This window comes from Oculina patagonica, chromosome 6 (assembly GCF_052425735.1).
Source record: "Oculina patagonica isolate OP01 chromosome 6, crgOcupat, whole genome shotgun sequence".
Lineage (NCBI taxonomy): Eukaryota > Metazoa > Cnidaria > Anthozoa > Scleractinia > Oculinidae > Oculina > Oculina patagonica.
Genome location: NC_135763.1, coordinates 4017577 through 4034495, shown reverse-complemented (window position 1 = coordinate 4034495; position 16919 = coordinate 4017577). Strand labels below are relative to the sequence as shown.

Genomic DNA, 16919 nt, shown 5'->3' with positions numbered 1-16919 from the left:
CTAAGGGGTCAGTTTTCAATAATGAATGTACATAGTGTCCAAACCTTGGACATCAAAATTTATTAATCCAGCATTTTATGAAAAATTAATGCACTACATGTAGGTACAAGTTTTATCTCTAATATTACATGAAATGCAGTTTCTAGATAGTAAAAGTAATAAGTTTACACATTTTAAATGCACAAAATTTTACCAAATTAATGTCGAATCCTTAGACAATATTATACAATTCTTCTCGATGTGTTTCTGGTTTGTTCATTTTTTGGTGCAAGCATCTTGTGCTTTTCAGTATTCTGACCCACTGGTTATCCAATAACATATTATTACCTTTAAATTTATCCAATAATATATAAATATCTTACAAATTTAATATACCTGGCACGAAATTGGATAGAAAATTTTGGTGGAGTTTTTTCTGTATCTCGACTAGCTCGACTTCCTTTACATTAAGTTATTCTGTACGTTATTAGTCCTCTTTTAGTAACATTCCGGTTGATCTGTAAGTACTCAACTATACTCGATTCACTCTCAACCACAATAAAGTCTATTAGACCATCAAAACTCTGCTCATTATTCCCATTTATTTATTTATTTATTTATATATTGATTGAACCCTACCACATGATAAAAGGTTTTCTCAACTCTACGCAACTACTAACATCACATCTTTACTCTTATCATCTCGAGTAAACTTTCTACTCTTATCGTCTCAAGTCAAATATACCACATAACAACTTTTCTCAACTCGACTCAACTCTACTACACCATTACAACTTTTTTCAACTCGACGCAATACGTGAATACCCAACTGTTGTATCCTACTCAGCTGGACACCACTTGAATCTGCTTTACTATTATGTACTCTACTCCCGCATCTACGTACATGTACGCTACTTGACTGAACTCATCTCTACTAGATTACACTCTGTTCTACTCTACTCTACTAACAATATTCTAGTCGTCTCTACTTTACGATTGTCGATTGGACTGGTCTCTACTCTCAACACTTCTTTATTCGTCTCCGCCACGCTACTGTACGTTTATATAAGCTTATGTGACTGTTCTCGTCTCTATTCCACCCGACTCAACTGTACTCTACTGTACTGTACTCTACTTTGCTCTACTCTACTATACTTGATTCGAGTCTACTATACTATTACGCTACTTTACTCCACTCTACTCTACTCTAGTATAATATACTTTATTCGAGTCTACTCTTCTGGACGCTGCTCTACTCGACTCAACTCCACTCTGCTATATTTGATTCGAGTTTACTCTACTGTAGGCTACTCGACTCAACTAAACTCGACTCGACTCTACTGGACTCGACTGACTTGAATCACCTCTACTCGACTCTACTCTATATATACTCTACTCGACTCGACTCGACTCTACTCCACTTGACTTAACTCTACTCTTCTCGACTGTACTCTACTCGACTCGACTCAACTCGACTCGACTCGACTACGGCCCTACGTTTTCATTCTAAACTTTACGATTTACAGCACTACGTTTTAATTCTTAACTGTACACCTCTAGGGCCCTACGTTTTCATTCCAAACTTTACGCTTTTACGGCTCTACCTTTTCATTCTTAACTTTACACTTCTACGGCCCTACGTTTTCATTCTTGACTTTACACTTCTACGGCTCTACGTTTTCAATCATTCTAAACTATACACTTCTACGGCCCTACGTTTTCATTCTAAACTTTACGCTTTACGGCTCTACGTTTTCATTCTAAACTTTACACTTCTAAGGCCCTACGTTTTCATTCTAAACTTTACACTTCTACGGCCCTACGTTTTCATTCTAAACTTGACACTTCTAAAGCCCTAAGTTTTCATTTTAAACTTTACGCATTTATGGCCCTACGTTTTCATTCTTAACTTTACACTTCTACGGCCCTACGTCTTCATTCTAGACTTAACACTTCTAAAGCCCCAAGTTTTCATTCTAAACTTTACGCATTTATGGCCCTACGTTTTCATTCTAAACTTTACACTTCTACGGCCCTACGTCTTCATTCTAGACTTAACACTTCTAAAGCCCTAAATTTCGTTCTAAACTTTACACTTCTACGGCCCTACGTTTTCATTCTAAACTTTACACTTCTACGGCTCTACTTTTTCATTCTAAACTTTACACTTTTACGGCTCTACGTTTTCATTCTAAACTTTACACTTCTAAAGCCCTACGTCTTCATTGAAAATTTCTAGACTTAACACTTCTACGGCTCTACGTTTTCATTCTAAACTTTACACTTTTACGGCCCTACGTTTTCATTCTTAACTTTACACTTCTACGGCCCTACGTCTTCATTCTAGACTTGACACTCTTAAAGCCCTAAGTTTTCATTCTAAACTTTACGAATTTACGGCTCTACGTTTTCATTCTAAACGGCTTTACACTTCTGCGGCCCTACGTTTTCATTCTAAACTTTACGCTTCTAAAGCCCTACGTCTTCATTCTACACTTAACACTTCTACGGCTCTACGTTTTTATTCTAAACTATATGCTTCTAAATCCCTACGTCTTCATTCTAGACTTAACATTTCTACGGCTCTACGTTTTCATTCTAAACTTTACACTTTTACGGCCCTACGTTTTCATTCTTAACTTTACACTTCTACGGCCCTACGTCTTCATTCTAGACTTGACACTTCTAAAGCCCTACGTCTTCATTCTAGACTTAACACTTCTACGGCTCTACGTTTTCATTCTAAACTTTATACTTCTACGGCCCTAAGTTTTCATTCTAAACTTAACACTTCTACGGCCCTACGTCTTCATTCTAGACTTGACACTTTTAAAGCCCTAAGTTTTCATTCTAAACTTTACGCATTTACGGCTCTACGTTTTTATTCTAAACTTTACACTTCTACGGGCCTAAGTTTTCATTCTAAACTTAACACTTCTACGGCCCTAAGTTTTCATTCTAAACTTTACGCTTCTAAAGCCCTACGTCTTCATTCTAGACTTAACACTTCTACGGCTCTACGTTTTCATTCTAAACTTTACACTTCTGCGACCCTACGTTTTCATTCTAAACTTTACACTTTTACGGCTCTACGTTTTCGTTCTAAACTTTTATACACTTTTACGGCCCTACGTTTTCATTCTAAACTTTACACTTCTACGGCTCTACGTTTTCATTCTAAACTTTACACTTCTACGGCTCTACGTTTTCATTCTAAACTTTACACTTCTACGGCTTTACGTTTTCATTCTAAACTTTAGTGCATTTCATTCTTAACTCTACACTTCTATGGCCCTACGTTTTAAGTCTTAACTTTACACTTCTACGGCCCTACGCCGGTTTTCCTGCTAAACTTTACGCTTTTACGGCCCTACGAGTCGTGTCGAGTCGAGTCGAGATGGAGTAGAGTAGAGTGGTGTAGAGTACAGAAGTATAGAGTAGTGTCGAGTAGAGTAGAGTCGAGAAGAGTAGCGTATAGTAGAGTCCAGTAGAGTCGAGTCGAGGTGGAGTAGAGTAGTAGTTGAGTCGAGTCGAGTCGAGGTGGAATAGAGTGGTGTAGTGTACAGTTGTATAGAGTAGAGTAGAGTCGAGTAGAGTCGAATCGAGTCGAGTAGAGTAGAGGTGAAGTAGAGTAGAGTGGTGTAGAGTACAGTAGTATAACGTAGAGTGGAGTAGAGTAGAGTCGAGTCCAGCCCAGTCCAGTGGAGGTGGAGTCCAGTCCAGTCGAGTTGTGTCGAGTCGAGTCGAGTCGAGTAGAGGTGGAGTATAGTAGTAGTTGAGTCGAGGTGGAGTAGAGTGGTGTAGTGTACAGTTGTATAGAGTAGAGTCGAGTCGAGTAGAGTCGAATCGAGTCGAGTAGAGTAGAGGTGAAGTAGAGTAGAGTGGTGTAGACTACAGCAGTATAAAGTAGAGAAGAGTAGAATAGAGTAGAGTAGTGAAGTAAAGAATGTAGCGAAGAAGATTGTAGCGGAGATGAAAAGTGGTAATAGATTCTTATAATTCTCTCTGTAGACTAGTATTCCTATATCCCTTTTATATAGGCTTTGATTGGCCGGTCGAGTTAGTCGAGGCAGAAAAAACTCCACCAAAATATCGTATCCAATTTTGGGACACATTTGAAATTTAAAATACTCATATCAGAGAATTTTTAAAGAAAATATCTGGAAGTGAATTTGTTTTGTTTTCTCCTTTGAAGTATCAATAACATTAGTTATGATAAGATAAACTTTATTTACCCTGAAAAGGCCAATCAGTTGAAATAATTTTAAAATAATTTGGAATAACTAAGAAATAATCTAGAATAACTAAGATTGATAACAGCATGGAAAACATCTGAAACCAAATTTGTGTAATGTATTTAGGCTAGTAACAAATAAATATTAAATAATATCAAAATCTGCAATTCAATACATCTTATTTTACCATTATCCTTATAAAGGTGACTAACTGGCCATTGATAGAGAAGTGGCTGTTTTTTTATAGGCTTAAATAGGGGTAAACGTATGGACAGGCATGTTGTGGTACAATTTGGGTTTTTTTCCTTTTTTCTGGCATATTGTAATATATGATAATGAATATAAAACAAAAGAAAAGACCAGATTGTGCCATGGGTAAAATTGAACCACAACATATATAGTTGGGATGAGAAACCACGGCCAATACAGAGAGACAACTTACGGGCTTAATAAAGTACTGTCCAGTGATTCGTCAAAGTAGATTTCCCTGTCAAGAAGTGACTTTTCACTTGCAAGGGTAAAAGGGCAAAAACAAGCTGTCTGCCAACTAAATTTTGATCTGAGTCCCCATCTTGAATCGAACCTATGGTGAGAGACACTTACATGTATCCACCAAGTAAATGGTCCACAGTGGCATAGCCAGCTTTTTAAAGAGTTGTAGGCCCGTAAGGGCCGCTTTTTGAGGGGGTTGGGGCAGAGGAGGTCGGCCGAGGATTTTTTTTTATAAACTCTCCAAAAACAGGGCTTTGAATAACATTATTCATAAGCGGCTTCCGATGGTGTACTAGGCAACGGTAAATGCAAAAGGGTTACAAAGTTACAAAAGGGGCCCTAAGGCCCCCTTTTCTTAGGGGGACTGGGGGCATGCTCCCCCAGAAAAAAATTGTAATGTAGAAGCTAGGAAATGCAATTTCCAGCATTCCGGCCATCAAAAGAAGTGCTGTTAATGGTTATTTTTGTTGACCACATATTTGGTTTTTTAAACAAACTATTTTTTAGATGGAAATCTTATAAATGAAATCTTTTAAACGGACGGCAGTAAGAGGCCCTTTAGACGGCAGTAGACCGCCGGTAGCCAGCTTTTATTGAAATCCCCGAAGAAAGCTATCTCCTTCACTTTCTGCTGATGGTATGTGTATTTCATAGCACATAAATTATAACATTTCCTAGGAAGGAATTGCGCCAGTTTTCACTCATTCCAAAATAAACGCACTTGTCTTTTACAGCACATGCCATTGTGCGTTTGTATGTCACCTGGCCAGTCTAGAAGGCTTCCAAGTTTGCACTTGCTAGATGAACCTTGATCTCATCGCGAAAGGGTAGTTGTGAAATGTATAATGCTTAGGTACGTTACAAATTGCTTTCAATTTATCTTGAAAGAGTTTCAGCCTGATATTTTTTGTCACAAAATTAATTTTGAAAATACGAGCTGGAGTGGGTTAAAAAATTTGTAGGCCCGGGCCTACGGGCCTATAGGCTGGCTACGCCCCTGGGTCCAGCTCACCACAAGTCTATCGTAGCTGGCTTGGTTAGAGCGCCCAACTTGTATCTGGGAGGCATGGGTTCAATTCCCATTGGGGACTCAGATTTTTTCTTTGTCCCACGCTTGTGCCATCCATGTTGAACATTTTAACTTCATTATTTGTTTCCTCAAGCCTTGTGGAAGTTACTGGGGTTTCTTCTTTAGAACATTACCCTAATAAAATTAATAACTATTTGTCCTTTTTCTCATCTCTCATCACTGCGGGTCTGTCTGGTGGAAAGAGAACCATGGTAAGAACACCTGTACCAGCTATCAGCGCACCAATGCTACCTGGTGCATATGCACTTACTTCCTGAGCGACCCCACCCAGCGCAGGGGAGATCATACGTGCAAATGACAGCAGTGAGTTCCCTATCCCTAAGATCACCCCTTTCTCATCCTCCCGGCCCCTGCGAAGTGTGAGGTTGGTTATACAGACCCGTGACACTGCACTCGACACAGCAAGTGGAGCAATGAAGACTGCAACAAACGTGATACTGGGTGAAAATGTTATGCCTAGAATTGATGCTGTAAGGATGAGTGAGAAATGAAGCAGCATTTTTGCATCATTGTGATTGTAGAATTTTGATATTTGTCCTACAAGAATTCCAGAAAAACCACCAACTAAACCATTGTATGACATAATGTAGCCATTGGTTTTTGGAGTGGTATTAAAGTGGAATTCTAACATGGACGTAAGGTTGCTTCGGAAAACTAACATTGAAAATCCCATGACGAAACGAATGACCAATAAGTCCAGTGTAGAGCTCATTGAAGAAATTTTATAGATACTAGTAACACCGGATGAAGTTTCCACTGATTTACTTGGTGTCAGATTCTTGGTATCTTTTTCCAGTCCTCCATTCTGTTGATCAGCAATTTTATTGCTAATGGTTCTTTTAGTGTTGTCTTCACTTAGTACTTGTTCTTGTCTTGTGGAAGATTGCCCTTTCACTTGTTCAACTGGTATCAGAAAGAACCACGCAAATAAAAAATTGATCACAAAAATGCTTCCAGTTAAGATCGTCACCTTGCGAAACCCATTTGAGTGCATGGCCAAGTGGCCACCAATCAATGGACCAATCACAAAGCCAAGACTGGAGAAGGCATTAAAATTGCCGAACACTTTGGGGTGATCAACAGACGGTGAAACATCAGAAAGATATGTCTTGGCAACACTTTGACTGTGCTTGAAAATCCCTGAAAAATAGGAAAAACACATTATGTACCCTGTTTACTGAAATCAACAAGCAGTGGTCATATTAGCTTAAAATACACATCTTGTAAGAAAACAGAATGACTGTTTTACAAGACACAAGATTAGATCTATGTCTCTTTTAAGATCTATGTCTCTGAGATAAAGCAGCAATGAGTAAATTTTTTTGTTTTTCTATCTTTTTATCATTATTGTTGTTGTTTTGGTGGCGATGGTACATCAGGGTTCCTACTCTTTTGTGCTTTTGAAATTCCGCAACTTTTCATGAACAAAGTTTTCCATGACCTAAATTTGACCATTTTTCTTGGAAGTTTTCAAAAATTATCTTGATTTTGGGTACGTTTTCACCCTTTTCTTCACAAAAAATAACCTGGCTAATTTATTTTGTACAATCAATAGCATTTTCCATTGACTTTCCATAACCACACATAAATTCCATGACTTTCCAGACCTGGAAAATGAAATTCTAAAATTCCAGGTTTTCCATGACCCATACAAACCTTGCAAATGTTCGAGTCTCACCCACCCCAGGTGCCCATTGAGTGTGACATACATGTCAATAGAGAGGTTAAGCATGACATTAACGGCAGACGGCAAAGATAACTTCTGAATTTGAGTTCTTTTCTTCTTATCCGTAAATAAAGCACACAAAAATGGATTATAACGTCTCCTCCTATTCATTGCAAATACAAATAATTTCACTCTACTGTACACACAACTGAAGAGAGACGGCAAAAGTTTCATTTTTGCCATTTGCAGTTTACTGTAAATGTCATGCCGGCTTAACCTCTCTTATATCAGTAAGTCAGGGGGGTGGACACAGTCTGGGTTTGTTCTATATCCTTAGTGGTTGTTAAATTCCCCCAAGGGCGAAGACCCCATTTATTCATGGTTCTCCCCTCACCTCCCCTCTTTAATTACGAAGCATCAACTAACATCTTACCTATGGGAATCCTGCTGAGTGCCAGGAAAAGTAATGTTGTTGGAAGTGCCATCAGATAATAACTCAAAGCTGCACCCAAGAGGCTCACTAAAAGGAGCTGTTTTCTACCAAAAATGTCACTGAGTTTGCCCTGAAATGAAAAGTATAAAATATAAAGGTTGGTACATGAGAACTACAGGAATTTGAGTGATTTAACACCTTGTGCTCTCTTGGGAGCAGGAAGGATCCATGATTATGACATTATGAGCCATTATGCACAGTGTGTTTACACAGGGGGACATGCTGCACAGTCGGGGAACAAGTGCAAGTTGATGGCAACATCACTTCTCCTAGAAGTGACTGAGCCGCAGTTTTTGTCCCAGTTGCTAAGAAACATTACGTATTTTAATGCACGTGATGGCTTTCAGGGGAATCATGAACACTCGCGCTAGTTTTTGATTGGATAAAATAATTCGGAAATTCTTTGAGTGCTTTCAATTTGCTTAGTACAGAAGTCCATGACAAGCCTGTCAAACCCATGGCAGCCGGTATATGATGATTTTTTAGGCTGAGACCGTGTAGTGTGGGAATTTTACACCCTAAATATGCTGAACTATAAGATTTATAACTGAAGATGCACTTACCATGATTGGGCTGGAAAAGAACTGAAGACCACCATATATAGAGCCTGCCAAGATTAAGAAGCAAAATTTTAGTCTGACTGTAAGGTCTCCCAGACTACTGTCTGTGCACATGCGCGTACCGTATTTACTCGAATAAGCGCCGCCCCCGAATAACCGCCGCCCTCGAATAAGCGCCGCATTTGGGACAAAAAAATTAATAAGCGCCGCCCCCGAATAAGCGCCACAGTTCTGATGCGGCGCTTATTTGAAGAATTTCTTTTAACTTAAAACGGCACTACAAAGCAACTCTAAAACAAGCTTAAACATTTCTTGGCATCAATAGCGATGTTTTTCAGTTCTGAGTGATTGCATGTATTATCGCTCTTCCATTGGTTTTTCTATTCAACACTCTTACAATACAATGCAATGGACTAGCATCCCATTCAGGGGGGAGTAGAAATATTCCTAGCCGCTTAATGCTACGGAAACCGGGATAAGCTCCGGCAGTGTGGGCCGCTTGGCTCATGGCTTCTCCTCCCTTTTACTCTTACAATACGTAGTTCTGTAAATGTTGTGAAGGCGGCAAACTTTGTCACGACAGCTAGCGCCACTTTTGTCTCAGCAAGAGACAAATACTGACAATCAAAAGGCGCTCTTTTCAATAACTGTAAACGATAAGATTCTTTGTGGCATCCAAGTTTTAAATAAGCGCCACCCTCGAATAAGCGCCGCACTTGAGGCTCGAAAAATTTAATAAGCGCCGCGGCACTTATTCGAGTAAATACGGTACACTTACTCATACCCGCCAACTTTCCAGGTTTTCCTGGGAGTCTCAAAGTTTTTCATCAAATCTCCCGATCTGATTTTCGGAAAGTGCATTGCCCCATATTATATCCTTACAATGCAAAGATTTTAAGACGTCTCAATATTTCTGTACACTGGGGGTTGGCAGGTATGCTTACTTTTAATCCAGGATAACTAGGTCCAGGTATTACACGGGGTATAACAGCATTTGATACAACAATTTTTTTAACCTTTTTGATATTAGAAATAAAAAAATTTGAATTTTTCTTCAGATTTGATAGTTTATCAATATGAAACAAAGAAAAATTAAAAGATTAAAATTAATGGTCTCAAAATTTTCAAACAACCTGCAGTTAGACAAAATTAACGCAAATAAAACCAATGGCAATAGAAAGCTTCAATCGAACTTTTTATATATTTTACAAGTGCAAAAAGAAGTTCACTATTACTTCGAGGAAAAAAAACCCAAATTAACAGGTGTGCAATCTCCACATGCATACAAATAAGCTTAACTTGGTATGTACATATGTAACTCATGCTTATGTAACCTTGATAACGTCCAGTTATAAAGTTTGATAACTGTATTTTAGTACTTTGATACGTACCTATAATCCCTACAAGTGATGGTGAGGCTCCTAATTCCCTTGCTCTGTGAGTAAGCAAAGGTAAGAAGCAACTCACGGCAAATAAATCCTGTTTAAAAATGAATCAGAACAAGATTGATCACTTTATCACTTCCGCTAGATGCGGGTTTCAAAGACGAACCGTAAAGTTTGATCTTACCAAAAATCCCACAAAGTATAAACAGTAGATCAACAGAGTTCCCTCCTTGATCTTTAGAAAAGACGCCAGAGTGGTCGCCAGATTCATCTTAGGCCAAGTTGTACCTAAAATACCATGCATTGTGTATGTTTCTCCCTCGGCGGTACCACAAACAAACCACCGTACTGGGCGCATTTTCATTGGCGTTTGTCCTCGCACGTGATCTGTAAACATTGCGTGACGAGTCACTGGTCACGCATACATACACAATGCAACGGCTCGGTGAAATGAGAAACCAAAAGGGCCTATAATTTGTCTGAACTGTTTGGCTTAGTTCGAGTTTTATACACTGTGCTGTAATCGCCTTTTATTTTTGCTAAAAAAATATTGCTTGAAAAAAAATTGGCTAACCATGCTTGCAGTCGCCGGTGAGCTGTGAAAACTACTAGGGTAGGGAGGGATTAGGTATTTGAACTATAGTTTTTGTATTTTATTTAAAGTTGCTTTTCAAATATCAATAACTCGTAATGTTTCCAAATATACTGATGTATATTATAAATAACCAATCACCAATCGCAAATGGAACAAATCATCAATCCAAAATTTCTCATCCTCTCCTCTATGGGTTTTGTCACACTCCCCGCCCCCGCGAGAGAAAAATAGGAAGAAAAAGACTGGTACGCAGTTAATGAACTGTCTTCCTGTCGAAAGAAGTCGGACTGACAGCGAAGTTGGATTTAGTTTGCGGTACTTGGTGTTCAAAAAGTCATCCACGAAAACTTTTCATTGAAAGCTGTCTATTTTGTTGATTCGAGTTCTATCTCACCATTCTGTAGCTATAAAAACTTGCTATTACCGCATATTTATTTCAAAGTAGTAAGCCTCGAACTGCTCAAGTTCATCCAAGATGGCGGACTTGGATGAGGAAGACATTGATAGTGAGAAGCTGGCTGCATATCGGGCTGAACCAACAACGGAACTAGCCATTTTAATCACTGAAAGTGATGACGACGACGAAGGCAGAGGTCTCGCGAGAGTGTACATGTTCATGAGAAAAGCTTTAGGGAAACTCCAAAATGAAATTAATGAACAGGACAAGCTAGGGTTCACGGCTTTGCATTATGCAGTGACACAGCAGAAGCTTGGCATGATTAAGCTACTGATAAAGAATGGAGCTGGTTTAGAAATAAAAGACGCTCTTGGATTCACTCCGCTGTTCTATGCTTGCGGAAGGGCAGCAAATGTAGAAATTGCCAAGTATCTTATCGAAGAGTGCAAAGCCTCTTTCGTTGCACGGACGTACGCTGGAATGACCTGTTTGCATTGCGCGGCTTATGTTGGTAAGTCTAGTTTTATAGTTTAATTTACAGTCTGAGTTATCACCTTTTGTTCATCATTGGTAAAATTTTAACTCTTCAACATTCTGTGTCGTGACAGTACAAATACCTTGAATACCTTGAAATTTCCCCCCTCCAAAAAAAAAAGTAGCAGCTCTCATAAGCTTGTACCAGTAATTGTACTGTTCCTCTTGTGTAGCAGTTGCTATTTGGGGCCTAGGGGCTTTGTTCCTGTTGTTTGTTCTATTCTCTTGAAGGGTGGCAAGGGCTTATGCACCAGTCATTTGAAATCCCCGACCCCCCGACCCCCCCCCCCCCTCGGGCATGAGCGGGGCAAAAGCGGGGCTTTCACTTCAGATTCACTCCATTTTGGTCCCCTTCCATGCGGGGGATGCGCCAGAAATCACGGTCTTCGCATCCCGGACCGGGGGAATAAGCTTTGTACAATGGGAATCAAAGGCAGTTACACATTTCAACCATTATGGGTTTCTTGTTTCTCCATATGAAGTGACATTTTTACCACACTGCATTTCTGTCAGGGAAGAACAGCTTCCATTCATTCTAAAACAATTGTCACTTTCTAACCGTTCGCAACAAGTCGTTCTTGGGGGGTGTCACTCTGGCAGTTGCAATCTACCACATGGAGTTCCTCAAGGCTCATGCTTAGGACCCCTACTTTTTACGATCTACTCTAGCAAGCTATTCGAGGTGATAAAGGATCATCTTCCTGTGGCACACGCGTATGCAGACGACACACAACTCTACTTGTCCTTCAAGCCGGTCTCTACATCTAGTCAATCTGAAGCAATTGAAGCAATGGAACTTTGCATAAAGGCGATCCGAGCGTGGATGATTACTGATAAGTTAAAGCTAAATGACGACAAAACCGAATTCCTAATAATTGGCACGAGACAACAGCTTAACAAGGTGAACATCGAGAAGTTATCAGTTGGTGATGTCAGTGTTGCTCCTGTTGCTGCTGCAAGAAATCTTGGAACTTGGTTTGACACCAACCTTAGTTTAGTGACACACATTACTAAGACATGTAGGGCTGCTTTTTATCACTTGCACAACGTAAGACGCATCAGGAAGTTTCTTTCGATTGAGTCTACCAAAACGCTGGTCCATGCATTGATAATGGGGCGTATCGACTACTGTAACAGTCTCCTCTATGGTTTACCGTCTACCCATATCATAAAGTTGCAACGCGTGCAAAATGCAGCTGCTAGGCTTATATGCTTAACTCCGCGTTTTAGTCACATGACTCCGGTTTTATATTTTTTACATTGGTTACCCGTTGAATTCAGAATTGATTTTAAAGTTTTAATTATTACTTTTAAAGCAATACATGGCAGAGCGCCGAACTACATTATCGATCTTATTGACATTAAGAGTCCCTCTATGTACGGTCTTCGTTCGAATTCGGAACTACTTCTCGCACCATCCTCCATAAAGACGAAGAAGACACTAGGTGACAGAGCTTTTTCGGCTGCTGCTCCAACGCTCTGGAATCAATTGCCGAGCGAAATGAGACACGAGGAGAATTTTAACCTTTTTAAATCAAAACTGAAGACATTTTTATTTAGGAAAGCGTATAAGTAAGATCATTTTAATATCTATTGATTATATTTTTAGGCTTTTTAATCTCTTTTTAGTCATATGTACGTTATTGTGAATAGCTAGTTTTTAAAACTCTTATATTCTTAGTATTTTTTTAATTTTTTTTTTTTTTTTTTTTTAATTTTTTAATTTTTTTTTCTTCTATATATTTGTAAGGCGCATTTGGTCATATTTACATGTTAATTTGCGCCTTAGAAATCTTAAATATTATTATTATTATTAACTTGTTACAAACTATATTAACAATATAGAAGTCTCATCTCCTTGACTTGTTATTTCAGGTGCTGCAGATGTTGTTAAGCTTCTGTTAAAGCATGGTGCTGATCCTCAAGCTACATGTAATGATGGAAAAACACCATTTGATCAGGCAAGAACCTCACCTGAGATTAGGTTATTGCTGCACAAGGCAAACAGAGATGCTGATTCCTCTGCTGCAAAGAGAGCAGCAAGCTGTGCTAACTGTGGTATGTTTATTTTTGATTTCTCTATTTTCTTGATGAAGTGCCCACCTTCGATTTAGCACCCCTCCTGGTATACCTCACCCCCTCCCCCACATCCATAGAAAGCAGTCAGAATTAGCCTGTTCACAGTCCCCTATTTTTCCGTGGAGTGGGGAGAGTGCAAAAACCCCGTAGGTGGCGTGGGGGTGGGAGAGAAACAATGTATGTAGTAAAAGAAGGTTTAACAAATCAACCACATTTTTCCATGGAATTTTAGAATTTCATTTTGCAGTCCTGGAAAGTCGTGGAATTTAAGTGTGGGTCATGGAAAAAGGGAAAATGGTATTGATTGTACAATAGAAATTGGGCAGGTTATTTTTTTGTGAAGAAATGGGTTAAAATGTACCCAAAATCAAGATAAATTTTGGAAATTTCCAAGAAAAATGGTGATTGGGTTTATGGAAAACTTTGAAAAGTCATGGAAAGGGTCATGGGAAGTCATGGAATTTCAAAAGCTCAAAAGAGTACGAGCCCTGCAGCCCTAGAGAGGAGCCACCAATAAATATTCAGTTTCAATAAATATTCATATTTTTTCAATGTTTGTAGGAAAAGTCGTTGAGAAGTTGAAGCGCTGTGCCAGGTGTCATGTGACTTTGTACTGTGGCAAGGAGTGCCAGAAAGAACACTGGAAGAAAGGAGGGCATAAGCAGAGATGCGAGGAGGGAATTTTGGCACAGCCCAGCCGATATCCCTACATGACAACCATCAGTAATGTACTTAAAGCTGACAAGCCGACTGTGTCGTTAAGTGGTGGGAAAACAGACGAGTGTGTTGCGTCACAGTCCAGTGTCCCAGCTAACAAGTCCTTTGTTGTGAAAGTACAAAGGCCTCTCACAACAGCGGACCCTGATTCGCCAAAAGACTTGATGGTGTACAATGTTGACAAATCTGTGCATGTTTTTATTCGGGAAGAAACGCCAGGTTATGCGAGCCTTGTAAAGAAGATCACAGAAGAAGGGATTTTTGGCTTGAAAGCCTTCTTCTGGGCGGAGAAGGCACCGGAGTTGGGAACAGGCACAGTTAGGGTGTTTCCCGGCCAGTTTGCTCCTCAACAGGACTGGTGAACAGAAAACTAAAAAGATAACACTACTTTTGCACCGAGCCCAAATTGGGTGGAATGTTACTGTCATTAACTGCCAAACAGACAACAAATAAAGAATTTGAACATTTATTGTGAGGTAACTACAAGGTGGTTCTTATAATCTCAAGGTATGGGGGAGGATGGATGATCCCATGTGTGAGGGGGTGTAGTCTTGCCCAAAAACACAATACAATAATTCCGGCCATGGCACGAACCCCAACCCCTCGATTGGGAATATAATAAAGCGCTAAACTGGCCACCGCCCCGCTCTGAGCCTATTTCAGGCTGTGATTATTTGCGATTTATAGCCTGCGTTGCTTCCCTTTCCAGTTTTTTTTTTTTTTTTTTTTTTTTTTTCATTTTATTTTTTTTTATCGGCAAAGTGCCGGAAAGCAGCCAGGCCCCAGTTGTTCAAAGGGTGGTAACGCTATCCACCAGATAAATCATTATCCGTTGGATAGCGAAGTAGGTTTTGTATAACAGTTATCCGGAGTAGTAATGTACTACACTCTAGGGCAAAAAATTTTTTGCCCTAGAGATGTAGTACATCACTACTACCAGTGCTGGTTCCAAAAATATGGGGCCAAAAATGGATTCAAATATTGGAATCAAATATTGGGATCAAATGCGGAAAACAAAAAATGGAAAACAAAAATGGAAACCAATCCTGGTAACCAAGCGAAGCGTTTCATAAGCATTAAATTTTATTTAATGGTTATAGAAACTTATGATCAAATATAATTCTTTTAGAATTATATTTGCTCCTTATGTAAATATTTGAACCCCTGAGATCCGAGCGAAGCAGATTTAGTTTTTTCGGCAGTGAGGCGAAGCCGAGCCGGGGATGGAAAAAACGGCCAAATCTAGGATTGCTTGGTGGGAAGAGAAGCTTTGCTTCGATGGCAATCCTCATTTATGGAATCAAGCCTGTAAAACCAAGCCTGAAAAACCAACCCTAACTCAACCCTAGGTTCAAAACAAAAAAAACTTCTTATACTCTTTTTTAAACTTTTTTTATACTGCGTTCGAATGGGATTGTCTTATATGGGTCCACTTGCTACCCAGACTGTACTCTTTTTTACATTGCTCACAAAACCATCGTGTATTTCGCATATAACGGGCTTTTGTGCGCCTTATAGCTTTCATTTTGTCTTCTTTGGTAAACCATCTCTGGTATCGGCCATTAACAATATTATCATTCCAAAACATCAATTGTTATATATTAATGACACAATATATTAATTTCTTATATCATTAATAGTGCGTTTAAGGAAAAAACACATATAAAAATAAAATCTCTTTGTAATATATATATGAATAATAAAAGATTTATAATCGGTTTAACCTCGGATAAAAATAATATATCGAATGATATTAAAATAATTGCTAAAATCTTAGAAGATGAATTTAATTTCAAGCACATGGTATTTAATCAGCCAAACAGTGTAATTGTTATGGATGGCGGGGCTAACCCATGGGCCGATTATATTGAAGCATATTTTGATAATTATAAAGATACTAATTACGTAATATCAAATTTGTTTAATTTAGATATTGTCGAAATGCTTTTTGATAACGGCTGTAGTATTATAAATATTGATACCTTTTTTTATAATGAAAATCAATTAGATGAAAAATTAGTTGTTGATAAATTCAATGTTTTTTTAAAATGAATGTATGTCCTAAAATATTTTTTGTAATCAAATACTGATTTATAAAAATATTATACTTAATATTTTTATTTGCATGTGTAATACTTGATAATTGATTTTAAGGCACTCTTAACATATACTCCATAAATAAAATTAAAAATTGTTTATATATCTTTCAAATCCTTGATTGGAATCCAACTGTTGAAGTCATCACTGTATCCTTTCCACTTAACTAAAGCTTGTTTCTTCTTATAATCTCTACGGATCACTTTATCAATTCTGAATACATCCTGTTTTGCTTTTAATAATTCAGGTTCATAAAAGCTACCTTTTATTTCTTCATCATTCAAATCTTTTATTTTGTATGTAATGGGATTAGTATGTTGGATCTTAGTAATTACGAACATTTCTTCACTCCAATTTGGTGTATAACCCTTATCGAAAACAATTCGTTTATACTTAGATATTCGGACCTTATCACCAACCTTAAATTTGGGTTTTGCTGATAATGGCTCCATATCACCGTATAGGTTAAGATATACAATTCCTTGATTCTTTTCCTTTGAAGCTTCTGTTGGTGTCATCTTTATTGAACTGTGTTTTGTATTATTGTATTCTTTTACCAGTATGGGTAGCATTTCAAGATACTGTGTGTTACCTTGAATA

The 16919-nt window shown here is 38.5% G+C and overlaps 2 protein-coding genes across 2 annotated transcripts; one reads left to right on the top strand and one right to left on the bottom strand.

Annotated features, from left to right (window-relative positions):
- Nucleotides 1-22: 22 nt before the first annotated feature.
- LOC144658441 (major facilitator superfamily domain-containing protein 9-like) lies at nucleotides 23-10251 on the bottom strand. Its single transcript, XM_078518841.1, has 6 exons — nucleotides 10085-10251; nucleotides 9907-9994; nucleotides 8519-8562; nucleotides 7896-8025; nucleotides 4111-6936; nucleotides 23-375 (listed from the first exon to the last, which is right to left on the bottom strand). The coding sequence occupies exons 1-5, from the start codon at nucleotides 10202-10204 to the stop codon at nucleotides 5927-5929; spliced, it is 1392 nt and encodes a 463-aa protein (XP_078374967.1). The 5' UTR covers nucleotides 10205-10251; the 3' UTR covers nucleotides 23-375; nucleotides 4111-5926.
- Nucleotides 10252-10757: 506 nt separating this feature from the next.
- Nucleotides 10758-14708, top strand: LOC144656989 (ankyrin repeat domain-containing protein 55-like). Its single transcript, XM_078517256.1, has 3 exons — nucleotides 10758-11403; nucleotides 13302-13484; nucleotides 14067-14708. The coding sequence occupies exons 1-3, from the start codon at nucleotides 10971-10973 to the stop codon at nucleotides 14582-14584; spliced, it is 1134 nt and encodes a 377-aa protein (XP_078373382.1). The 5' UTR covers nucleotides 10758-10970; the 3' UTR covers nucleotides 14585-14708.
- The last annotated feature ends 2211 nt before the right edge of the window (nucleotides 14709-16919 follow it).